Raw genomic sequence first — 25,665 nt, forward strand, 5'->3', positions numbered from 1 at the left:
ACAGGCAGAGTACAATCCTTCACCTACACGGAAATAGAAGCTTTCTGTGAAGGATTCAGTAATCTTGTAGGGGAGGGCTCTACCTGTTACATTTACAAAGGTATCTTATTAGATGGCACAGAGATTGCAGTCAAAAGATTCAAAGACATGGTTCAGGATCTGCCTTACACAGAAAGAAAATTTCAGTATCAGGTATTATTTATGTTGTTTTCTTATGAAAAATACACCATGGCAAAGAATTAACCTTCTACGAACCTGAAAGAACAAAACAGGTCAAATGAAAGGCTGAAATTATAAAAATAAAGTTAATAGCAAGAATTTGAATTTTTAAGTTAACATAATTCATGTCACATTTTATACAAATTTGCATAGTTTATGGTCTGTTGGAGCACTTACTTTTGTTTTTATAGTTTGTGTTGAGTATACCCAGATAAGCAAAAAATACCAACAAATTCTAAATTAGACCTTATAGATTTCATGGATCACCTAATCAGATCTCATATAACATCAACAATAGAGAGTAGAAAAGCATATTTTTCTGAACATGTTTGAAATTTTGAAATAAAATTTTGCTCAACCAGACATCTAAAATTTGCTCCCAAACATATGCACAAAGTGTTGATAAAATCAACATTATATTCAGTATTTACTATTTATTTATTTTCTACATAGGATATTTGAACTTACAAATGTGGCAGATGAATCAAACAAGGATATGTGCCATTTCAGATTTTTGCAATTATTGGATAAAAGATAATACTTTTGCTATATTTACACATATTGGCAACACTTAAAAGATTCTGTTAGTGGTTTAAAATATGGATACTAAGGCTTTCTAAGGAGTGAGTGTTTCCCCTAGCTCTAGATTTGATTATTAAGAAAAAATTCTCTATTCTTGGGGGGGGGGGGTTTCAAACACAAGAATTAAAAAACCCTGCATACGGATAAATTTCAAGATGTCTCTCCCATCAAGGCCACTAGTTTCTGGAGACTCATTTATGTATCTCCAAATCACTAGGCTACAGATGATTACATTGACAGATCACTCTATTTCAGAAAATATCTCTCCTTCCAAAACTGCATCACCAAAAATGTAAGTTGCAAGATTTGGTATGGGGTGATTATGGGTATAAGGTTTTGGTATGCTGTCAAGGCAATTATTTTTCTTGGGTATGGTATGGCTAGGTACAGTTTTATAATATATATCCAAAAACTTAAAAAATAAATATACAGAATTGAAAATTCATTTGATATATCATATAATAAAATAAATTAATAATAATGACATTTAAAATCTTTGATAGTTTGATCACCATTGATCAATGATAGTGCTTTAGATAATATTAATTGTCAATTGATAGTTCAAATTTTCAATATTATGTCATATATCATATATTTCCAGCACTCAAGATTCAAACAAAATTCATTATAATTACAAATATTGAATATAATACAATAAAATATTTGTATCTTGGTCTTCAATCTTCTTTGAAAGCATCTAGATTGAAATAATTTCTTAGTTCAACATCTTTTGAAATTTTGAACCACAAGCAAATGGAGTGCCACTGCCACTAGGTGCATCATGTGTAAGAGCCTCGGCATCATCTACATTGACCGTGGCAACACATCCAAGTTCGTACACTTGGGGGTTATATCTCAATACTTTGTTGCCTCTTCCTTATAGTCAACTTTCTTATGTGATAGGAGATGCAAGTTGGAGTGGATAAAGGAGTATGTACACCAATTCCATTCAGCTGAAGAATTTTTTTTCGATTTGTTGAAATTGGTTAGAAAATCAATACAACTTAAAAAAAAATGCAAAGGGATGGTGAGCAGTAAGAATGTAAAAAAATAAAAACATGTTTACTTTGTTGATTATAATTAGGGAATGGCGGATTCCAATTGCCTTGGGCAACATTGGAATCTGCCCAAGGGGGCCAGACCCTTTCTCCAACGTGTAGGGCCCCTATACCTCACTTCACTCCACGCTACATAATGAAACCCCACACCACATACAAGGTAGCGTGCTAAACATAATAGGGCCAACCCTATCTAATGCATTTTGGTTAAAGGAAAAACAATAAATTAAAGGTCAAGCCGACATAAATGGATATTACATCATATAAGTAAAGATACTTTCACCTCAATCAAACACACAGTCAATACATCATCATGCGAAATATCTACATCTGCCTAATGCGAATTTGAAGGAGCAATATCACAGCGAATCACATCTGCTATGCCAGTGAATTACATCTGCCATTAAAGGGTGCAAAATTCATCCATGAGGAGAGCGAACTGAGGGCTAAGGTTGCAGTCCAACAAAGTGCAGACATCATATGCAGACCTAGGGCTTGGACCTGATTGCTGTTGGAAGTGGTAAAGGGATGCTTGTTAAAGTGCAGTCTTGTGGAAGACATTATCAGCCCTAAGTGCAAACATCTTCAAGTGCTTGAGATAAGTGTTGTAATCTTTATATGACTATAATCCATAATCAGATCTGAGGATCTTTTCTGGTTGGGTTTTTCCTCCTAGGAGGTTTTCCCAGGGTAATCGTGTGTTGTTCTTATTTCATTGTTCATTTCTATGTCATGCCTAAATCTAGATATCTCTAAATCTTTCAGCTAATCAAACTAAATTCTGATTTCTGAGTTTATATTAATCTGAAAGTAGTAAAAATAACATACTTGTGGTAGAATTTTGATTGCAAGAGACTAGTCACTAGAGGAACAAATAATCTTGTTTGTGGAGGTATCACCATGTACATGCATCTTTCTTGTGTTGTTCTTGAAGAACCTAAATACTATGATCTCAATGCTAAGATGAACTTGCCAAACTCTTTCCTAACATTATCCACCACTTTTGGATTTGAGAGGATTCTTTGGAATGCCAACTTGTACTCATTAGCAACTTCACTATCTCCATATGGTGTAGTTCTTCTTAGCAAAGACATTATCTTTGTGCTATAATATTTTAGGGATAATGCATATGCAAGGAGATGCAAGGGTGTGTTCATCTTGTTACAATGGTGATGAATGCTTTTTTTCACACTTTGGAAAAATGTTCCTTTGGGGTCATTATCCTTTTGTGCTGTTATGATTATTATTTTTCTATCATGGAGTTGATTCCATCATAGATTTGCCCCAAATTTGGCCGATTTATATCAGCAAATTTGATCATAATCACAATAATCTTGGTGAAACTTAAGACATAGTCCACACAAGCCCACCAATCGTCATCTAAGATCAATGACTTGACCTTTCGGGCCCTCTTTGAATTTGATTGCTTCCAAATACTCCAATGGTGGCTAATGACCAAGGTGCCCAATGCCTCTGCATCTTCACTACTCATTTCAAAATGATTGTGTGTAATGCGAATCAGGTCTCAACAATCTAATATTGTGTATAAAATAAGTTAATAAATTAATAATACATTAAAATGTAAGTAAATATGGCATAAATTAAATTTACCTTAATTCCAAATTTGAGAAATCCTTGAAAATGTCTTTTGACATATGCTGGTTTGTCACAAACATTTGGATCTTGTCTCACTTAGTGTATATATTTTTTATTTACCAAGTGCTAATTGTTTGCATCAGCAAGTTAAGGGAGTGTACGCTACATGGTGTCCAAAAAAGTACCTGTGCCTTTCTTCAACCAAATCTTTTATTGCCATACAATTTTTAGTATTCTTTGGAATGACTTGGAAAATGTTATCGGGACCCACCATTTCTATGGACTCAATGTGATTTTGTGTTGGAAATATTGTCATTGATGTCAAGCATATGAACAAGATTGTTAGAATTGATAGATTGTCATTAATGTCTTGAGGATTGATGTCAGAAATGTTTAGAGATAAATTGTGGCAAGTATTATGACTCACACTCTTGATTATACCTTGGAGATGAATTCTTGAAGAATACATTATGTGCAGCAATGAAGCAATTACAAGGAGTTTTAGAAAATGAATACATAATGACAAAGACAACCGATTTTAATGTATGCAGCGATCCAGAATATCAAATAACATTTGTATACAATGATCCATGTATTTGTATGCAGTGGTTTAAAGGACAAGTCAGTGACTTATTAAAGCCAAATAAAGGTAGCGACCAGCATTATGAATAGAGCAAGTCCGATAATGAATGGTAATGTTAATACCATTAAATGGCAGCAAGCAGATTACTGATCAGAACAGTGACTTTAAACAATGAAGAATATATATAATATATGCAGGCCAACTTTGATATACAAGGTAGTGCATACAATAAGACAAGAACCAACAACAAGTTTTGGTGGATTCTCTTAAAACAGTCGACTTCATGTCTTAAAGACATTCAGTGATTAATGAAGACAACAATATTAGCGTTAAGATCCTCATGACAGTGGACTTTAATGGCAGTCAAAGCAAACAAAAATGGTGTAATATTGCATAGCCCGATCTTTTAGGAAACCAAACGATTTATATGCAGATTTGATGAAAGACTTTATTAAGAGACGTTGATGTTTTCGTTGAGCAATACGAAGACTGGGTAAATTTCTTTTTGGCGACTTCATGAGCAGCGATATAAGTGTTTGGGTATGTGCAAGCCGCTAATGGAAAGTATGAAGACATGCTACGATTATTGAAGAGACATTAAAGAAATTATTTTTTCAAGTAGTGCACTTTGCCTGTAGTAATAAAGTTAGTAAAGGAAGTGATTAATATTAAAGTGAAGATCTGCGATTAGTGAAAGGTGGTGTTTCATTTCATGTGTTGTTAAAATATACGTGGCTAAAGAATAAATGAAGCACTTTGACTATTCTAAAGAGATGTTAAAAGTTCAAGGATTGTCAAAACAGTAAATATGATGCTTTCAGTCAGAAACAATATGACCGATAGTCATATCTTTTTCTTTGTTAAAATTATATCAACTTTAATGTTGAGGGAGTTCAAAACAAAAGTAATTGGTGGTCCAACGTAATCTTTGATAAACAAAGATAACTAAAGATAATACCTATCGATAATTAAACAAGATCTTAACTAAGTCATAATCGATAGTTATGCATAAATACGATCGGTGGCTGTTGAAGAGACACGATCCTTGTAAGAAGACTTTTATAAAAAAAACAAATGTGAAAGAAAAGAGGGTGTGTAGTAAGAAAATAATGTGAAGAATGAACATTAAGGAAAAGCGTGCAAAAAGAATATCATATACATTTATATATATATACAATAAAGAAATGTGTGAGTGAGAGGAGTGAAGAAAAATAAATAGATATATGTGAGTTGAGTTGAGATATATAACAAATATTAATTAGAAGTACTAAGAAAGGGTCACGTTGTAAAGTCGCAACCTTTCTATGAAAGGTTATATCAAGGATATAAAATGAGATTCAAATCATTGTTTGAGGCTAAGTCACAAGGATACGACGATTTTCATGGATGAGGTTCGAATTTAATCGAATTTCAAACTTCTATTAAAAAAATCGAATTTAATCGAATTTCAAACTTCTATAAAAAAAATCGAATTGAATCGAATTTCCTCTATAACGCACTGATATCCGCCTCTAAACACAACTCAGCTGGTCGTGGGTATTCTTTGTATATGCTTTGTATCTATTGGGTCATGGGTGTCTGCAACTGCTGGGTCGCCCTCCGATTTTCTCCAACAAGGGTCGCTATTCTGATAATTTATTAGAAGTATAAATATATTTAAAAATAAACAAAATTATAGAAGGCAAATTTTATCCGATTTTTTTTTCAAATTTTTCCCTTGTCAAATTTCATCCGAATTTCATGGCTGTCGAATTCAAATTCGAATTCGAACCTTGTGACTTAGGTTTGAGGTGTGCAAGAAGTGAAAGTATGAAGTATACAAAGAGTTGAAAGTATACTCCAATAAAAGAAAAGAATAAGTAGATGCCGCATGAGGAATAATGCTGTATTAGATCGACTTATAAGACAAGAAGTTCATACAGATTTAAAGAAGGATGTTAATGTAGAAGATATGTAAATGCAAAAGATCTTGCAGATATAGGAGGGATAATTTATATCAGAAAAGATCTTGCAGATATGAAATGTAATTCAGATTTATATCAGAATATATGAAGAATTGTGATCAGATCTGTGAAGAAGCTTGGATCAGATTTGTGAAAGAAAGATATTCATCAGTCAAGATTGGAAGTTGTAATCAGATTTGTGAGGAAGGGAGAACAATATCATCCATTGAAGAATTCATAGGTTGGTGCCTATCAAATAAGAGATTGGTGTCTCTTGCTGAGTTGGTGCTTAGTTGTGGGAGTTGGTGCTTCCAGTAGGTTGTTGCTTATGAATTCAGAAGTGATTGGTTTGATTGATGCCTCGACAATTTTTTTTCCAATATGGTAGTGCACACCTTTTCATAGACTTGTGTAACTAAAGGGTACATTTCCAATATGTTGATCTCACCAAGTTGAAAGGAAGGCATAAATGCAACATGCAATTTTCTTCATCTACAATGTCTCCTGCCTTATTCTGAAATGCCTTACCCATTAACCAATGGGCCCCTTTTCTTGGATAGAGGACATCTCCAAGAAGGGATGTTGGGGGAGCATTATAGAAGGAGAATTTGGTGGCTTTAATGATATTTTTTTGCTTAAGGATGAGATTTCAATTTTTCTCTCTCACTCTCACCCTCACCATCAACTTCTTCTTCTCTATTGAGTGCCATAATTTTTTCTTTTGGCAACCCCTTCTTGTTTCACCCTCCACATATTCTAATTCCACACCTACTCATAGTACATAAGTGAGCTTTCGCTTGACTATATGAGCTCTTAAATTGGAACCCACACTTATTATAATTCCTAATAAAAGCTCCATCTCTTGAAAGTTGTTCGAGCATTGTAACATATTTCCATAGAGAAGATGCATGCAATGTCCCATTTTTAACAGGCTTAAGAAAATAATTAATTAATTAATTAAATTATTATGTTGTCTAAAATTTTTTTTCGGCAACTAATAATTAATTAATTATTCTTTAAAATAAAGTGATTTTTGGACCAAAAAGAAAATATAAATAAAATGACTTGATGATCAAAATATTAAATGATTTTTCTAGAAGGTTCCTAAATTGGTTGCAAAAAGTAAATTCTAGAAGAATCATTTTATTATTATAAAAAGGAGGTTTTGGAGATGGATTGAGCATTTTGGATGTTTATGAAAGCTTGTTTATCAAAAGATTAAACTGGGTTCATTCTTCAGCCTGAGACGAAAACCCTTGGGAGATGGATGATTTGGATGGAAATCTAACTCCATCCATGAGTGGATTCACTTCAACATTCACACTTGGGCCTCATCTCTGAAATTTGCGATACTGAAAAGAAAAATTTCTTCAGAGGTATTTATTCAATTTTCAGAATAAAGTTTAATTGCTGGAAAATTAAGTTATAAGTTATCATAGTGGAGAAGAAAGTTATTCCAGCTGTGAATAAATATATTATAATTGCTGAAGAAATAAGTTCAGTATGGAGCAAATAAAATAATATTATTTTTGAGAATAAAGGTGTATTTTCTAGGAGAATAAATTTTAGTTTTCAGAAATAAGGATATCCTGATAAATTAAAGACATTATTATTGTGATCAAGAAGTCGGTTATTCTGGGGTATATTGATCAAGTGAAGCTTAATATTTTATTCAAAGCTGGAGTTCACTGTATTTCCATGGACTGCGACATTAAAGAAACATTTATATGGACCTTTGACAAATAAACGGACTATTATCATATCAAGCTGGGCGATGGAATTGTTGAAGGTTCGTGGGACAAGGTGATAATCAAATCAAGAAAGCTGAGGTGGATGGTTAAAACAAGGAATCGTGCCTAGATATACAAATCTTGCTTTATGAGTATTGACTGAATGATTAAATAAGATAGTAGCCACTGAAGATCTCTTTACATTTATCATATTAATTGGGCATGATATTTCCTCATATCCGGGCAGATGAAATATTATTGGTGACTTGATTGACCACTTAGCTGGCTCTTGGAAGTTATTAATCATGTGATTGGTGTATTCATAGGAATTTATACAGCTATTGAGCCTATATTAGACGCCCTCTCTGTCTTAAACATAATGAAAGAGAGAAACTCATCAAATCTGAAGCTCGATTGGGTATGTGAGAGGACAAAACACATTACTGGAGCTAGCTGTGGACAGAATTGGAATTCCTATGGAGGCGTTGAAGGTATTTCAGAAGTCATCAGCAATAGAGAAGTCATTGGGATTTTTGGGGAAAGCCGTGTGGACTGGTGGAGTAAAGACAGGGTGCTGGAATCATTATTTACTATTTTCTGGTGTGTACATCTTATCTACTGTCCCATAAGGGGCCTGTTCGAGCCAATCACATAAGGCAGTCTTTCGGTGACAATTAATTTTGAGAGGATTGGCTAATTAATTACTCTCATGGCTGTATACTCTGGTCTAAAGCACATTTGTGATCTTTGCCATTATCCCTTAGTGTAGGAGTTGGTATTTCTACGACTATATGCTTAGAATATTAAAGACTTTTAAGTGGGACAAATGTATGGAGCATTTAATAGCTGACAATCTACAATATATGAAGAATTATGGAGCTGTGTGATTCATTGAAGATCCTATCTGTATGATTAATTCTGTACTCTTCCTTGGATCCCAAAATTTGCAACTAGGTTCAAACTTTGATCTTGGCCATCTATAACAGTCATATTGAAAGCATTTATTGTTTCCTGCAAAGACTTATTACTGTTCTATGTTTTGAGTTGAATATCCATGTGTAAGGGTATAGTTTTATAAAACTGGCATCAATCATCTGAATGTTAAAACCAGAAGGGTTTAAGCCAACATTGACATATGCATGCATGGTAAAAAAAAGCAGAGAAGGATAAACTGAACCTTTAAATCAGAGAAAGATAAATTGAAAATTTCCAAAATTCATAGGGGGATTATACAATGCATAATCATTTTTAAGTTGTTTTTTTGCCTTGAGGCCCACTGAACTTGAACTAGTGGCCATTGAATTAAAGCAAATGCAACCCTCCAATTTGTATAAATTAATAAAAGTTCAAAACAAACACAAAAAAACATCTTGAAAAATCCTAAACTTGACTTTTTAAAAAAAAATTGATTTTTTATAGAAGGCTTGAAAAAGTTTGTTTACACACCAAAATAATTTGTTAAGCTACTTACCTTAGATCAATAGATTTCCTTTGTCCAAGCTAGATTTGTCGCATTGGCACTTTTCGATTGTTCTCCTTTGAAAAATGCTAGTAGTCTTCTAAAATGCAAAAATGGCAAAACAATAATAAGTTTGTGTGCAAAAAGGTTTGTTTTTGTTGAACAACAATCATGTTGGGTGCATTTTAGGGTTTTTAATGTTTAAATGTTCAATCAATACTTTTTTTCCTGTTTTTGATGTTCTAAAAAAACTATGCTCCACGAGGCCTTGTTCACTGCAGCTACAAGCCGTTTCTTGTAGGAGACATTTCAGGGATGTGGGGATATCTAAGAAAGGTCCCCTCCCCATCCCCTTTTTTGCGAATTCTAGGAAACGTTTCCAGGATGGCACATTTTGCATAGGGGACATTAGGGGACAGCCCTAACAGCTAGCCATTCCCTACAGTCCAACAATTGAGACATATACAAAAAAAGCACAATTTTAAATTTAAAAAAGGGGTGGGCAGGCCCACAAGGACCCCCCACCCCTTCAAACAAAAACTAAATTTAATGCATCTATCAAAACAATAAAAAAGAAAAAAACGCAAACTAAGAGAAGAGCAGCATGTGGTCAAGGAGATGTTGTGACGTTTTCACACATCGCCCCATTGCAAATGGGGACCCCCTCTTTTTGCTCGTTTTGCTCGTCCTTCTCTCTGCTTTTTAGGGTTTTGGGTTAGTGAGTCAGTCGTCTGGACTAGGGTTAAGCCTTTGGGTTTCCGTTTTGATGTTTTCAAGCCAGAGTCCAGTCCAATTTTGAAGAATTGATGAGCATCCTCGCATAGATGCAATTTTGAAATAAGGTGAATCTGTCAGCGGTCAAGAAAGTTGGTCTAGGTTTAGTCGGAATCTCGAATGCGAGTCCAAATTTTGCCTAAGTGTTGATGATGGGATTATGGAATTTTGTCTGATTGAATGATTTTGACCAAATTTTTGGAAATTTTGATAATTGATTCCGGGCATTGGAAATGGCTTAATTTTGCCTTGTCAAGTGACCAAAGCCTTAAAATCTTGATATTTTGGCCTGTGGAAGCAAGTTCGCTCCTGTCCCTTAGCCAGGGACCAGGGCGAAATTGATGTTTTTATGCATCTTGGTCATTAATTTGTTTCACTTTTCTTGTGCAGGATTGCCAGGAGATGCAGTTGAACGTAAATTGGAAGCTTTGAAGATTTTGAGATTCAAAAATGGCAAATTTTTGAAGTTTGAGGCCAAATCGCTCCTGTCCCTCAGTCAGGGACCAGGGCGAAATGTCTTGTTTAGACCACTTTGACCTCATTTTGATCAAACTAAAGCGTTAAGGACATGATGAAAGGTGAACTCAACATGATGGAACATCCAGACTTAGTCGTTTGCGACGAAAAGATGAACATTTGCCCTCAAGGACAAAAATCGCTCCTGTCCCTCACTGAAGGACCGGAGCTTAAAATCCAAAATTGCCTTGTCCTTGAAAGATTTGAACGATTTCGCGATTTGAGGAGAACAAAGGAGGTACATTTTATCAGTTGAATATAACTTGAAACTGCCATCATAAGGAAAATTGGCCCTAGAAGCAAAATCGCTCCTGTCCCTCTGCCAGGGACCAGGGCAAATTTTAATGTTAGCTCGCGTCCCTCTCCCAGGGACCAGAGCGATTTTCTTTATAAGACAAGTTTTGGGCAAAGATCAAGTAAGTGTTAAGTTTGAGGCAAGCAAAGGAGGTGTAACGAACCCATTGAAGATAATTTGAAGATTGCAAAACGCCAAGTGAAGCCCATGTTGTCCAAGGCGCTCCTGTCCCCCAGCCTGGGACCAGAGCGATTTCTTCCTAAGGAGAATTTCTCACCAAGTTGAAATGAATTCCATGCCAATGGTGAATGAAAGGGAGCATGACGAGTCCGTTGAAAACAAGTTTGAAAGTTGGCAAAGCAAGAATGAGCTTACAAGTGCAAGATCGCTCCTGTCCCTCAGCCAGGGACCAGGGCGAAATCTTGGTTACTTTGCCTTCCATCCAAGTTTGAACCACTCCAAACCAAGGTACAAGGGGCAATGATGTTTGGAACGCCTCGAAGAGAAATGAAGTTGCAAAGACCGCAAAATGTGATGAAATTGCCCAAGTTCGCTCCTGTCCCTCTCCAAGGGACCAGAGCGAAATAGTCAAATATGCTTAAACTTTGAAGGCCACGTTCATTTCAAATGTTCAAGAAGGAATAAAGGACATCATTCTACGCCTTGAAGATTATTTGATATCAATATGATGGAGGATTTGCACCATAGATCAAAGTTCGCTCCTGTCCTTCAGTCAAGGACCAGGCCGAAAACCACTTGAAGGACAAATTTGCTTTGCAAAGAAGAAGTTTGGCGTGCGTGAAATAAACAAGGGGATCATTGCCTACCTCACGAATCAATTTGGCAACTTAAAGAGACAAAGGCCAAGGGGAAATGCAAAGTTCGCTCCTGTCCCTCAGCCAGGGACCAGGGCGATAATGATCTTAAGAGGCATTCATCTACAACATTGATCGATCAAGCTCAGGATTCCCAATGAAGATGCCAGTTTCAAAGTAGAGGAAGTGATTTTAAACGTAAAAGGCAAGGAATTCAAGAGCAAAATGCTAAATCGCTCCTGTCCCTCAATTAGGGACCAGAGCGATGTGTTTAGTGTCCCTTATTCCTCCCATGCTTAGGTGCCAATATTTTCGAATTACATTAAAATGCCAAATTCGATAAAAATGTGAAAGATTTAATTAAATTGGTATTTAAAAATAGCGCATGGACATTCAATAATTAATTTAAAGCCTTTAAAAAATCGAAGTTTTTAATTACAAAGGCATTTAATTAATTATTATTAAATTAAATTTTAAAAAAGGGGAGCGCTTGGGGTATTGTTTTGCAAGGTCGGCCCCCTCTTTTATTAAATTTTATTTGTTTTTTTGGGCCTATTTTCCAAGTCGGCCTAGGGGCAATTATCAAGATGAGCGCCTATATAAGAGGGGTGTGTTGAGCATGTTAATCCATCTTTCAATCATTTGTCCAAGTGCGATTTTGAAGGAGCAATAAAGGAGTGCGAAATCTGGTCCAAGAAGGAGTACGAGTTGAAGGCTAGAGGTGGAGCGAATTTTCCTCAAGACATTGAAGGCTAGAAGTGGTGAAGTTGATAGAAGAAGCACATTTTGAAGACTTTGATCCACATTTTGCCTAGCAAACTTGCTTAATTTTGCATCTTTTCTTAGAGTTAATTCCCAAGTGGAGGTATGGCGAGATTCTCCTAGTCTCAATTTTGAATTTTGAATTTTCAATCTCAAGTGGCTTAGTTAAATTTAGGAAATGATAATTCAAAGATTTATCATGAGGTTTCCTAATTTAAAACTTAAATCCTCTTTCTAGTTTATATTTCCACGTTGCAAAACATGTTACTAATTTTGAAATGTTGTGTAGGTATCAAGATGGCGACTCCCAAGCTCAAAGGATTTACAAGTCGGAAGGTTCTCCTCAAGGAAAATCAAGCCAGATCAAGGACGGTCTCCTCAAGGACGATCAAGCAAGGACAAGGGCGGCCTCCTCCAATCCAGCGTTTCAAGGCAGGGTACAACAGTCGTCCTGCACATCAAGGACACAAGAAGTTAGAACAAGGGTTCGTTGAAGAAGCAGATAGTTCCAGATGAATTAATTAAAGCTAGCTTCTCAACAACACCAAGTTGAATATTTACCAAGTTACAAGTGTCAGACGAGGTGGCATCCTAGTCATCACTTCTCCAGTCAGTGTGGTCCACCTCAGCATGTCCAGATTCAATGTACCTAACTCACGGAAGGTGGCACAAACTCCGATGTACCTACCCCGGCTATTCATTGGTCGAATTTTCTAGAGAGGACATGTGTCCAAGCAATACAATTTTATCATTGGTCAAGCATTAAATGTTATGTAATGGTTGTAACAAACCCTAATTAGGGTTTTCATTGTTGAATCTTGGCCATTGATCTCGAATTGATCTAAGCCATCGAATTGTATTGAGGGCACTATATAAGCCCTGGCATTTCATTTTGTAAAGGTAATTAGCAATAGTTAGATAATAGTTAGAGAGTTGAAAATAGTTAGAAGATAGAAATAGAATAGCAATTAGAGTAGAGTAGAGAGAGAAGGCAAAGATTGTTGCCAAGATGTTGTTGTAAAAGACTTGTAACTTCATTGAAGAAATGGTGAAATTTATGGGTCGATTCGACAATTTGCATGGTCTTTATACTTCTCATATTTGATTTCATGTTATTAGATGAGTGGAAGAAATATGCTTGATTGATGGTGAAATTCGCATATCCATACTACTAGTAGTTTGTTGATTGCAGACTTGCCTTGTGTAGTCAACTGGAATCATTCAGCTTAAGCGTAACTTCAATTGTCGCTTCTTCATTGATATGCATCAACCTGATGGTGTCTATGCCTGCAGTGATGATTTGAACATCATAAAGCTTCCCTTCGAAGATCGCACTAGCCTTGTGGAGATGGTCCTGCGATGTCAAAACAAGACCTAGTTAGAGTTTCATCAAAGATCAATCATTGCTCCTACATTCTTAGTATTAGGATTAGATCCTCTCTTCGCCCTCATCCTTTTTCCATTTTTTCAAATCTAAGCTAGTAAGAGCTTGTGTTCCAACAAAGCAGATCAGAAGTTCAATCATCAAATGTAAGTCCCCTTGTGATTCCAGCAAATCACATCATACCACAGAGAGCTTATCCACACGTAGAGACCCTACATACAAGAACCTTGGAGTCATCCTGATTGATCCTTTTTCGCGATATCTTCAGCAATCAGAGGCTTTACTCAAGAGAGGATAAGGTACCTTTAGGTATTTTATTCTGTGTTTGATAGTGTACAAAATACACGTCAACAGGAGAGAACAACAGTTTCAAGAGGAGACTAAGGCATCAAATCCATTTCATTAGAGGTAAGTTCTTCATCTTACATTTGTTTTTGCAATTTGTTTTGCATTTTTCCAAGTTTTTTCAAAATTTTCAACACATAGGGAGGGCATTGTTAGCTTTTTTATTTTTATTTTTTAATTTGAACTTGCAGCTCTCTTTGAAATTCTTATAAAAAAAAAAACATTAGTAGCAGTAATAGTGAGGGTGTTGAAGTTAAAATGCAAGAAAGAAGTAGACTTAGATCTCATAGATGTATGACTGCCATTGGGGGTCTTCAGGGAGTGGGAGTGTAGTAGGGCCAGCATGCTCAAACCAGACTTGCTATAGGATCTCCAAACTCCTAATTATCGTCAAGCTCCAGCCTTATGTTGAAATGTTAATCCCAAAGATGCTACACAGATCGATGAGGAGGAAACACATGAGGGATTGGTTGGGGTTCCATCACCTGAGGCAGCCCCTTATATTGGCAGTGATTCAGACTTGAGCTCCGATTTTAATTTAGACCTACCACTTGCATGAGCATCTATTGATTAGGGACAACCATATATTTTCTTAGTTCTATGTTTATGTCATTTCATAGTTGAAATTTGGAGCCTTTGGGCATTTTTTTATAATTCTTATATAATATTTATGTACGTTGACAATGAAAGCATTTGAATTTTGTTAGTTTGTTTGTCGATTCTCATGTGAAATCTCAATTCAAGTCTAGTGCTATATATTAAGCTTCTACAATATATATGATGGATGCTTTATCAATGTTATGATATGAATATTTGAAATTTCTCTATATTTAACAGTCGTCACTTAGCGTCCCCTAAAAAGTGGCCCAAAAGTACCCCATATTGAAAACACGTCCTACTGTTTTGGGTTCATTAGTACAAAAACACACACACACACACACACACACATATATAAGATTAGAATGCAACTTAATATCATATAAACAACAAAAACACCATAAACTTGTAATCATAGCATCATGGTCATAGCTCATACCATTATAGCATCATATACTTAAAGTTCAACATCAAAATATTAAAATGATAATATCAAGAAATCAGTTACTTCCGGAAAAGACTCTGTAATTTTTTGCATCAATGTTTCGGATCACACTCTGTGATCCATCATCAGGATGTAATAGCTAGAGAGCATACAGAGTGATAATATCAAGTTCAAGTATCATTGTTTCAAAATTCAACTTGCAACAATTGGAACTTTATACTAAGTTTAAATCATCTAATGGATTCTTCTTCTTTGTGCAATAGCAGTCAAGAGTAAATGCAATAGCAGTCAAGAATAGCACTAAGAAGATGAAAGACTAATTGCAAGTCAAGAATAAATGCAATAGCAGTCAAGAATAACAGAAAAAGAAACGACTAATGCCATTGAAGATGAAGAAGAAGAAAGTGAGCTCAGGAAACTGAATATTTTTGTTACTTTTCATAAGCCGAGGATTGCAAATCAGAATGAGCTAATGCATGGGTATTTTGCTGTTGTGATTGAGCTAGTACATTGTATAAGGTTAATGAGTAAGAGGTTAGAACGCAGTTTGCTGCTCTATTTTATCTTACTTTAGACATAATTTTTTTGAATAAATCTATCAATTCTCTGTTGTTGTTCTTAATAATTTTAAGTCTTAAACCTGCATGATAACTTGCAAAACGATCACACAAATCTGGAAGGCTGAACTCATTGCTATAAATTTTATAAAATTTTGCAAAAACAAAATGTAAATTTGGGCACCCAGGATTCCAGGTTCGCCCTGGACGAACCAGCTTGCCTGGGTATGAACCCTGGCCAAACCCAAAGGCGAACTGGACCAGGACCTGAACCCAAAACAATCCGGACCAGTACCAGGCCCTAAACCCGACAAACCCTGCAATTTAGCTTGTAGGTTGCGAGAACACTTGGGAGTGGCTAGGGTGTGTCATGGGCCTAAGCCCCTTGCCGTCGGATTGGTACTTAAATGTAACAACTCACCCTACTTTTTCTTTTTTGCAATATAAAGTTGAATATGCAATGTCTCCAACACTTTCTATTCACCTAGATTTCCAAGAGGGAAAGGTGAGAGCATACAGTGCTTCCAACCACACAACTATACTAAATGAATGCAATTTCAAATAATATGGCGAAAAGTTGACAAGAATACGTAGGCGATAGAGTTAGCCTAATCAAATCCTCTTTGGAACTTCCAGAAAATGACATGTACGTGGCAAAGCCAATTTTATCAACACTTCTTCGACGGACTGTGCATGCAATGCAAGCCATTGGAAGAATGTGCAATGTTCCCATTTTTGGTCATTCCAACATTTTTGAGAGATCCAGCTTTTCTTGGAGAGTGGTATCCTTTTTGGAATGGAGTTTAGTTAATTGTGTTATGTTTAGGGGATCATCATGAGTCCATTGATGCTTCTTGAGGCCAATTTTGTCATTCCAAGTGCATTCCAAATTATCGGAAGAATATTCTATTATTGAAAAGTATCAATTTTTATGAAGTTGGACTTCCAATGAGTTTCTGAGTATGTTGCACATTTGGATTCAGCTTTGGGATATTTTTGTATTTTCTGCAACTTTGGGTGGAGGTCAAAAGGTAAATCAAAAGACAAATTATATAAATTAATTATAAAGATGAATTTTAAGTGATTAAAGTGCTGAAAAGATTCAATAATAAAAATAAGTCACTTTATTGTCTTTTAAAATATAATTTTCGAGAATTTATTAAAAAACGCTGAAGAGTCTCATTTGATTGATTCTAGGTATGTGACATTTAATTGAAACCTTACTTGTGGAGTTGAGCAGATTTCTATCGTTGTACGACAAAATCCCTCAGGCAAAGATTGAATGTTTTCGGTGGTGAAAGACTCCTCTCTAGCCAATACCATGTGATTTGTACAGAGTCACAATGTGTGCATGAAGGATTCAAAGGTGGATTCACCTAGAATTCACATTTGGGATGAATGTTTGCAGAATAAGGGTTGGAGAAAATTGATTTTTTTATACAAGATTTCAGGGCTTGCCGGGTTTATAGGTAGGTAAGAATTTATTAAAGTTTTGCAAGCAAATATAAATTTGTGTGTTGTATGTGCAAATGCATATACCTTTCAGAGACAATTGTGTTGTGTGTGCAAGTGGGAAAGAATATAAAAAATATTGTGCAGTGTGTGTAGTGGTGAACGATTTAAAAATCAAATATATTTAATTTGTGCTGAGCTTTGCCCAACCGTGCCTCTCTAAAGCTCTCTAAAAGGACCATACCACTATCAAAGTTTACAAGGAAAAGGCGTGGCATTCCCTTGGATGCAACAAGGCTTAGTCAAAGTCCAATGCAGCCTATACAGATATCTCCAAACCCAGTTGCAACTTTTAATAAGTGAATAACTTTATAAATAGGTTGCCGTATAACAGAAAAGATCTTCCTTACCATTTAAGGAGTTCATTCAAACTTTTGAAGGCTTAAAAGTCTATTCCTATTGCCAATGTGGCCTTCCAAAGGTCTTTAAGATTAGTTGCAGCATATTCTAAGGAGGCACCACTTCCTTAAGGCTACTCTACCATTTGCAGACTTGCCGCACTTGTGTCAAGAAGACTATATAGTCATGAGGGAAAACAAAGAAGTTGCTGATTGGATGTTTGACTGTTCTTTGTCCAGGTCAACACTCTGGCACATCAACATTGAGATTTAATGTTATAATTGCTGTAAGAAATTTCTGAGCATTTTTTTTTGCAACGACAATACTTAGAAATATATAAAATTATCTGTGGTTTACATAATGCAATGTTTTTGAATAAATGAAATGCCATCAACATGTGGAATTAAGAATTCAATGTTATGATAATTATTTTTAATGCCTTTTCACAACAAACTGAAGAGGAAAACACAGACCAGCAAAATGCCAACTGTTTGACCAAATGTCCATGTGAATTCTATGAGCAATATGACGATTTTATAGTGAATTCATGATTTATAATTTTAGTTGTAGCAGTTCAATGTGTTTGCATTTAGAAATATTGTGATAAGTGTATGCAAAGTGTTTGATGGAATCTCTGCAAGCTAAAACCAGCGATATTGCAAGTTTGGAACACATTTTCTTGGTAAGGGTTATTACAGAATGTCTAAGCTTGACTCAGTCCAAATTGGTCAATAATGCCAGCTTGTTCAATGTCAAAACGGGCTGAATGAAATGCTATGGTGATTGGCCTTAAAACATCCAATCTTGCAATATGAAATGCATGTATATTAGAGGTTTCTATTATAGTTTGTGACATGTATCTATATGAATATGAGCCCTAAGGCTCATTTCCAGTAAAATGTATGCAATCAGATTTGTAGCAGCAGCCAATATCTTATTCATTCTGCTTAGATTTGGTGTTTTTATTTCACTGTGGGGTTGCATCTCAGTCTGTAGTTTCATTTGTGATTTAAATTGGTGTCTTTTAAAAAAGGTAGTTTTTTGTTTTCACTATTTCGCTTGCTAAATCAAATAAAAATTCAGAAAATATTAAGATAAAATCAGTATAATACCAGAGGGGGAACATTACAATGAATCAAAGATTGGACATTTCTATGTCAATAATTCAAATACTAAACATAATAATTTCGGCCTGATCCTTCAACTGCTTACTCACTTTCTACTGGATTTTCATTTATTTTAATTAATCATTCCTCAAAATTTGTGACACAAGAATTTCTCATGTTTGGGTGATTTGAAATCCTTTTGGCCTTCATAAGATTTTCTCCTAAAATAATTGAGAGTATCTTTTTGCAAACATTTAAAACCAGATTTTTAAGTATATATCTGCCACATAAAATAATAGTTCAAAGAATGTCAGATTATCTAAAGTCATCTAGAATTCCTTGAGCTAAAGAATTCTAGCTACATGTATATAGGCTCAAATTGTGAGATGACATTTATTGTTTCTTCATATTTTTTATTATGCCCCTTGATTGGTTGGTTGGATAACTCTGGGAATTGAGATGCTTGAGAATGAAACTATTCATATGGTATCTGATTTTACCCAGGTAGAGTTATTATCTCAAGTGCATCATCCGAATTTGGTAAGCATTATCGGATATTGTGAAGAGAGAAATTCCAGGTTAGTAAGACCTTCACATCTTGCATGCAGCACTAAACTATTGATGTTGTTTTGCCAGTTCTTGATATATATTTTTTAAAAACTAGTGCTAAATCTGTAACACAAATCAAGTTTATTACTAGATTATAGTGCAGACAATGAGTAGATTGATCTTTTTGTGGATTGCAAATTCCATTCATGAAGGTCTTTGAATGCAATGCAATTATCATAACAATCATTAATGTTGACTGGGTTAGTCAATAATACTTTTTTGATTATTTTTGACTATTTTTTTGGCATTTGGTAAACTCTCAAAGCAGTAGTTACGTGTTACACCACACCTTTATTCTTAGTAACTGATTAAATCAATGTATAAAATTCTTGAAAGTTTTTGTAGCTTTGTAAAAACTTTGAATGAGGTTATTTAAATCAAAGATTCTATTATCCTTTTGTATCTGTTTGGAATCCAAAAGTATTTCAGGTGCACTGTGATGAGGCTATAAGCAAAATAATATTTTTTTACTCCTTTGACACTATATATAAATAGGTCATAGATGTGATTCTTCAGAAACTTTAATCTAGTTATAAGATATTGAATTATAAAATCTGGCCTCCAGACATGCTGGGTTCCTTAATTTAACTAAAGGGTTCCTTTACTAGACAGCATTTTTTCTCTCAAAGATAAAGATAGATGTGTTATAATGTAAGGAAAAGTTTACAAAAAATGCAGTAAAGACTCTGAAAAGCTCAGGTAGCAGACATCTGAGACATTCCTGATCATATTTCAGTACGAAGATACAACGTTTTCTCTTACAGTGAAGCAGGATAAATACCAGAAAGCTCTGGAAATTACGCAACTATGTAATATTTTTAAGAAGACTCCTAAGACTGTTGAGTATACCTGTCTGCAGAACTGAACTAGACCCCATGCTGAATACAGTTTTTTTAGTATTCTTATTGTCCTTGGAAGGTCTGATGTAGTAGTGGAGCTCCAGTTTCCAGTGGTTTTGCTGTCAACCACTAGCTTGGTGTGATCACAAATAAGCATCTATTCAATGCTCTGAATCCTCAGCTGCTGCAGGAGATCTTTGTTCTGAGAGTGTTGAAGATGAAGAATAGTATCATGGGATTCATGAGCCAGAATACTCCCCAATAAATGAGCCAGAATACTTTGATTCCATACATGGTGGTTCAGCTGGGTGAGGCTTGTATCCAAAGGTTAAGAAGAACTGAAAGCAGCGGTGGATTTTGAAGCATTGTTTGCAACAATCCTAGTAAGGGGTTTGAGAGCATTACTTTGTCTCTTAAGCCAGGTGGCATTTCAATGATGTTAAAAAGGAATAGTAGTGTTGTGAAGCTCAGGAAGAGAGGAAGATAACTAAGAAGGACTATTGTAGGGTGATGAGTGGAGATGTTTGTCAGAAGAGCCATGAGAGATACTGGGGAGAGTTATGGGGCTGTGAATGGAAGAAGCAGGGAGGGGAAGGCAGACGGAGTAAGATGATAGAGAGGAGCTACAAACCCTTAGACTAGCAAGGGTAAAAACTTTAGTAGTCTGACCTGGCAGGTGGAAGAGAGATTACATAAGTTCTGACTTTGAATTGGAGTAGAACTTACCTGTGTGCAGCTTGGCAGCAGGGTGGTGCTCTGGGGAAAGTAGATGTCTTCTTGTGGAGCTGATTACTCTCATCATTCTCCAATCTAATGAAATTGTGCTGTTGAACATTGAGTTTAGCTATTTTTTAAGCTCAACATTGAGGTTTGTTGGGCATTTAGCTGCCTTTGAATTTCCTTTGATTGTAAACTTGTTCAGGTTGATTTCTATTTTTGACGGTGTGAGCAGTGGCTTTGTAATGGACTTCTATAGATTTCATGGACTTGTTCTGAATATTTTTAGATTGTTAAATGTTAGACATGCGATTGGAGTGGGTTGACGTAAAATCTGGGTTGGAAGAGGGGTACTGATGATGGTGGATCTTTCACATGTGGGACAAGGTTTGATAGCTGTTGTGGGGCAGGGCAAGAGAGGGGGTTGGGAGGGAAGAAGCAGAAATGTTTTAGGGGTGTAATAACAAATACCTGAGGCAGATGAAGGGTATCGACAGGATAAAGTCAGATTCAGTGAAAGGTTTGTATTAATGAGAAGATAAACGGAGATATTTCAATGGGCGATTCCAAAAGGACACCATGCAGAGTAAAAATGGCTTTTGGAGACAAAGGTAGTCAATGTTATGAATAGAGGGTTGAAGAGTTTTGCTGTTGGCATGAGAGCCACACCATGTAACCTCTGGCATGTGGTGATTGGAAAGGGCCATGTGGGGGGGATTGTAAGAGGGGTTTGGAGGGAGGGAACTGCAGGTAGTCCAGGGGATGCAGGCAAGGCTATGGATGTTGGGGAGAAGGAAGAGGGGATTTAGGTATGTGGGAACAATAAAACATGTGATATGTGAAGGTCAGGAGATCGACCCCTAACATTAAATGTTAATTTTAAAAAATCAGATGTTAATCTTAAATAATCAGGTTATAACAGAACAGTTTCAGCAATAAAAACACAAAACAAGACACACCAATACCCTGGGAAAACCTCCCTCTTGGAGGTGAAAAACCCAGCCACAAAGTACAATGTGTATTATCTCAAATGTAGGCAATTACAAGGCAAGTGTGCTTATCTCAAATTGATGTTCAACCAGCAAGATAGCAGATCTGAATTCCTCTTTATATGATAATGGAGATTGCAGCCCTTATCATCAGTATCAAATTCCCTCAATGCAAGTCTTCATTAGCTTCGCAAGATCTTGATAGCATGACCTAACAGCCAACCTTCACACAATGGATGAGGAGCAAGTTCGCACAAGAGAGAGAGAGATCGCCAAATGTTGGAGAGCAGATTACATGTGTTGACAGCCTTAAGAATGATTTGCCTTGTATGTGAATTGATTCATTATGCTGTGCAAATGACTTTCTTATATACTTGACTTGTGGTGTCAAGTCCAAGTCAGCCTGCCTTGTTAATTTAATAATAATATTATGTAGATCGTCCAAATAGGTCTTGACCTATTAAGATGTTATTGCTTGATTGCCTTTACCACACGCTACATGAGTTTGGGCGCAACCCAATTACATAATCGCTCAAAATACATATTGAGCCTACCCTATCTACAAGTTACATTCAATATAGGACCACAAGTTACATCGCCCAATTAGGGTCAGACCAAATTACAAGTTACATTTATAGGGCATGTCCTATCCACAAGTTACATTATATATAGGTCTTGTCAAGCAAGACATAATTACAAGTTACATGTATTTGGGCCCAGCCCTAAGTTCGATTTACATAATAGATAATACATGTGTATTTTAATTTGTCATTGACAACATTAAAATACAATAGATAGGTATCCGAGCTAGCTACTATTTCAACATAAAACTCCATAGCTAGTTAATCTCATTCGTTTATCCAACTTTATCCTTATGGAAAGCTCCTTAGCTAGTTAATCCCCTTTAGCTATATCGTAAGTCACTGCATTTGTCGAATTTCTGCCTTCAGGTTCAAAATTCGGTGAACTCAAAATATGTATTTAAAATGTAGAAAAATCCAGATCAAATTCGTGTAGAAAAAGGACTCAAAATACGTATTTAGTGAACGATATTTTAATTGCACATTTTTTAGGGTTTTCGTCTGGCTTTTTTAATAACAAACTGAAGGGGAAAGCACATGAGTTGGTCGAAGCAGTAGAATGCCGTCTAAGTTAGACCATTTTGCAGTCGATTTGCAGTCATTGAAGGTCACAACTGAAGCAGGTTGAAGTTCTCCACCATTGAAGTTTGTCCGCTTGAGGCGTTGTCGTCTGCCCAAGCTTTGTCGGCCGCCTAGCTGCCACCTGAGGTGCTACAGTTCGTTGTCGAGCTGCTGCTTGAGGTGCCATTATCTGCCACCAAGCTGCTGCCAGTGTTTGTCTGCCCAAGCTTTTTCCGTTATTGTAGCTTGCACTCGAGTTGCCACGTCCGTCACCCTTCGTTCGCCGGACTTGCCTAGGTAGGTCTGCGTTCTCCCTGTTAATTTTTTATTTGTTTTTTAGGTTTTATTAAAACATTAGTATATGGTTATTCAATTTCATATTATATTATTTTAATTTAATTATTAATATATAAAATACAACATAATATTTTTTATTTTTTATTTTTTATTATGTTTAGTTTATAAAATACACAAATGTAATTTTATTTTGTTTTTAAAGTTTATTATTAAAAAATAGTTTTTTATTTTTTATTATGTTTTGTTAATAAAATATTGAAATGTAATTTTATTTTGTTTTTAAAGTTTAGTATTAGTGAATAGTTTCTGTATTACGTTTCTATATTCACTGAATACAGAAACGTAAAATATTTATATACATGTTTAAATAAAAAGTATTAGTAAATGTTTTATTAAAATTGAGTATTTTATTTTGAAAGTTTGAAATAAAAATTCAATATATTATTTTATGTTTTAAAATAAAATTAGTGTTTATTTTATTTTTTAATTTAAAAATAAAAATGTATTAAATTTTTGTTTTTATGTTTATTAAAAAGGAATGTATTATTTATTTTGTTTTTTAGAGTTAAAAATATAAATTTCATATATTTTATTTTTATGTTTTTAAAATAAACTGTAGTTAATGATTTAAATATTAAATAGTATTTTTTTATTGACTCATGCAGATCATAATTTAATGGCTCCAAAAAAATCAGATTCCGAAGTATGGAAATATTTGACCTGCAATGGTACTGATCTCTATTGTACCAAGTGTTAGAAAGATTTTACTGGAAGTTTAACAAGGGCAAGAGACCACTTGCTTGGTGTTGTTGGGGGTCCAGAGGGAGGTGTTAATGTAGAACACAGGTTTACTACTGAGAGGGGTGGGGGGTGAATCAGTAGTAAATGAATCTTAAAACTTTATCCAATTAAGTCCTTTTGAAAAATTGCTTTAAAACTGAAACTGAATCAATAATGCAAAGCAATCACACATGAAACAACTGCACAAGATTTGATGTGGAAACCCAAAATGAGAAAAACGATGGTGAGTAACGCTGCTAGGATCTACTGTCCTAATCCAGCCTCACAGTTAAAATCAATTATAAGCTTTAAGGGCACCAACCCTAAGGAGTCACCAAACCCCTATCTTTAGAACATCAACTCTTACACAAATGAGCACCAACTCAGAAATATCAGATACCAACTCCAAAATAATCACAACAACATAATACTGTCAACCATCATTACAGAATGACTAGAATGTACAAGGACTGAAACAAATATGATCATAATGTACTGTGCTCTTGTACAAAATGATGAAGGAAAGCAAATAATCTGAACTATATTTCTGTGGAACCCTTCAAAAATAACTCTCAGTTCAATCTGCAAAAGATATATCATTGTAATATAACTTCAGACCATTATATACCAAAAGAATCAGATAGTGACACCAACTCTGAACAAGATCTTCAAAACCATTGTTATCAACAAGAATTCAACTAAAAGATTATTTCTTGAATGGCACAAACAAGTTCTTATCACTTTATAGATTGGCACAACAAAGATAAGTTTAGAATCTCTGCACCCAGTAAGTCTAACTCATACACATCTGAAAACTATCCTTCTATGGTCAAACTCAGAAAGAGATTAAAGATTTGGAAATTATTGCCAACTTTCAGAACCCTGTCTCTACACACTCAGAGTAAATGTCAATCTGCACTTAATTATTCTGTCACTGTCATAAACAAGAACATATAACAATTCTGAATCAACAAGAAAATAATTAAATTGAAACTATATCATGATTTAGTCTCACCAATGAGTCTTCAGAATATGTGTTTGAAAAATCTCTTTGTATCAGTCTTCAAAACATTTTTCTTCCTCTTATATCACATTACAGTTACTTACAAAACATTCCTCAAAAACACGTATTCTATCTTTTCCAATATATTTCACACACAAAAAAGCTCCCTCCAATCTGTGTGCTCGAATCACCTTAAAACAGTGAATGTCCAGTACGTAAGCTGTATGTGGTTATAGGAACTACCCACGGTAGTTATAACCAAACCAAAACTAACTTTTCTCCCCTTTCGCCTAAGTGGTATGAAGCATCACTTATATTCAATGAAGATTAATGTTATAAAAACAAGAATACGTGTACCATCTAACCACCGATGGTAAATATTAGTTGTAACTAGATTATAACTAACATATAGTTTCAAATCCCATCAACCTACTCCAAGGATATAATGACACCGACTTTTCAAACAAAAACATTATGATCAACAAATGATCACTACGAATTCATTCAACCTTTCAAAAACTGTGTGAAGAAGACATAATAAATCTGGGCACAACATACGAATAACCTACACATGCTGATAATATCATTCCGAAAAAAATTCTGTTCCTAATGATCTGAATTTTTTACTGATTACAATCAAACTGTGAGTGTATGATCATCAATGCAAACTGT

The 25,665-nt window shown here is 35.2% G+C and overlaps 1 protein-coding gene across 4 annotated transcripts in view; it reads left to right on the plus strand.

Moving 5' to 3' along the window:
• Window positions 1-25,665, plus strand: part of LOC131051110 (protein MALE DISCOVERER 1) — a 131,310-nt gene that overhangs the window by 33,442 nt on the left and 72,203 nt on the right. For all 4 annotated transcript variants that reach the window (XM_059218522.1, XM_057985481.2, XM_059218524.1 and 1 more), the window contains exons 3-4: window positions 5-192; window positions 19,122-19,195. In XM_059218522.1, coding sequence (XP_059074505.1) covers window positions 5-192; window positions 19,122-19,195 — 262 coding nt within the window. The remainder of the gene's footprint in view (window positions 1-4; window positions 193-19,121; window positions 19,196-25,665) is intronic.

Source organism: Cryptomeria japonica, chromosome 3, assembly GCF_030272615.1.
Source record: "Cryptomeria japonica chromosome 3, Sugi_1.0, whole genome shotgun sequence".
Classification (NCBI taxonomy): Eukaryota; Viridiplantae; Streptophyta; class Pinopsida; order Cupressales; family Cupressaceae; genus Cryptomeria; species Cryptomeria japonica.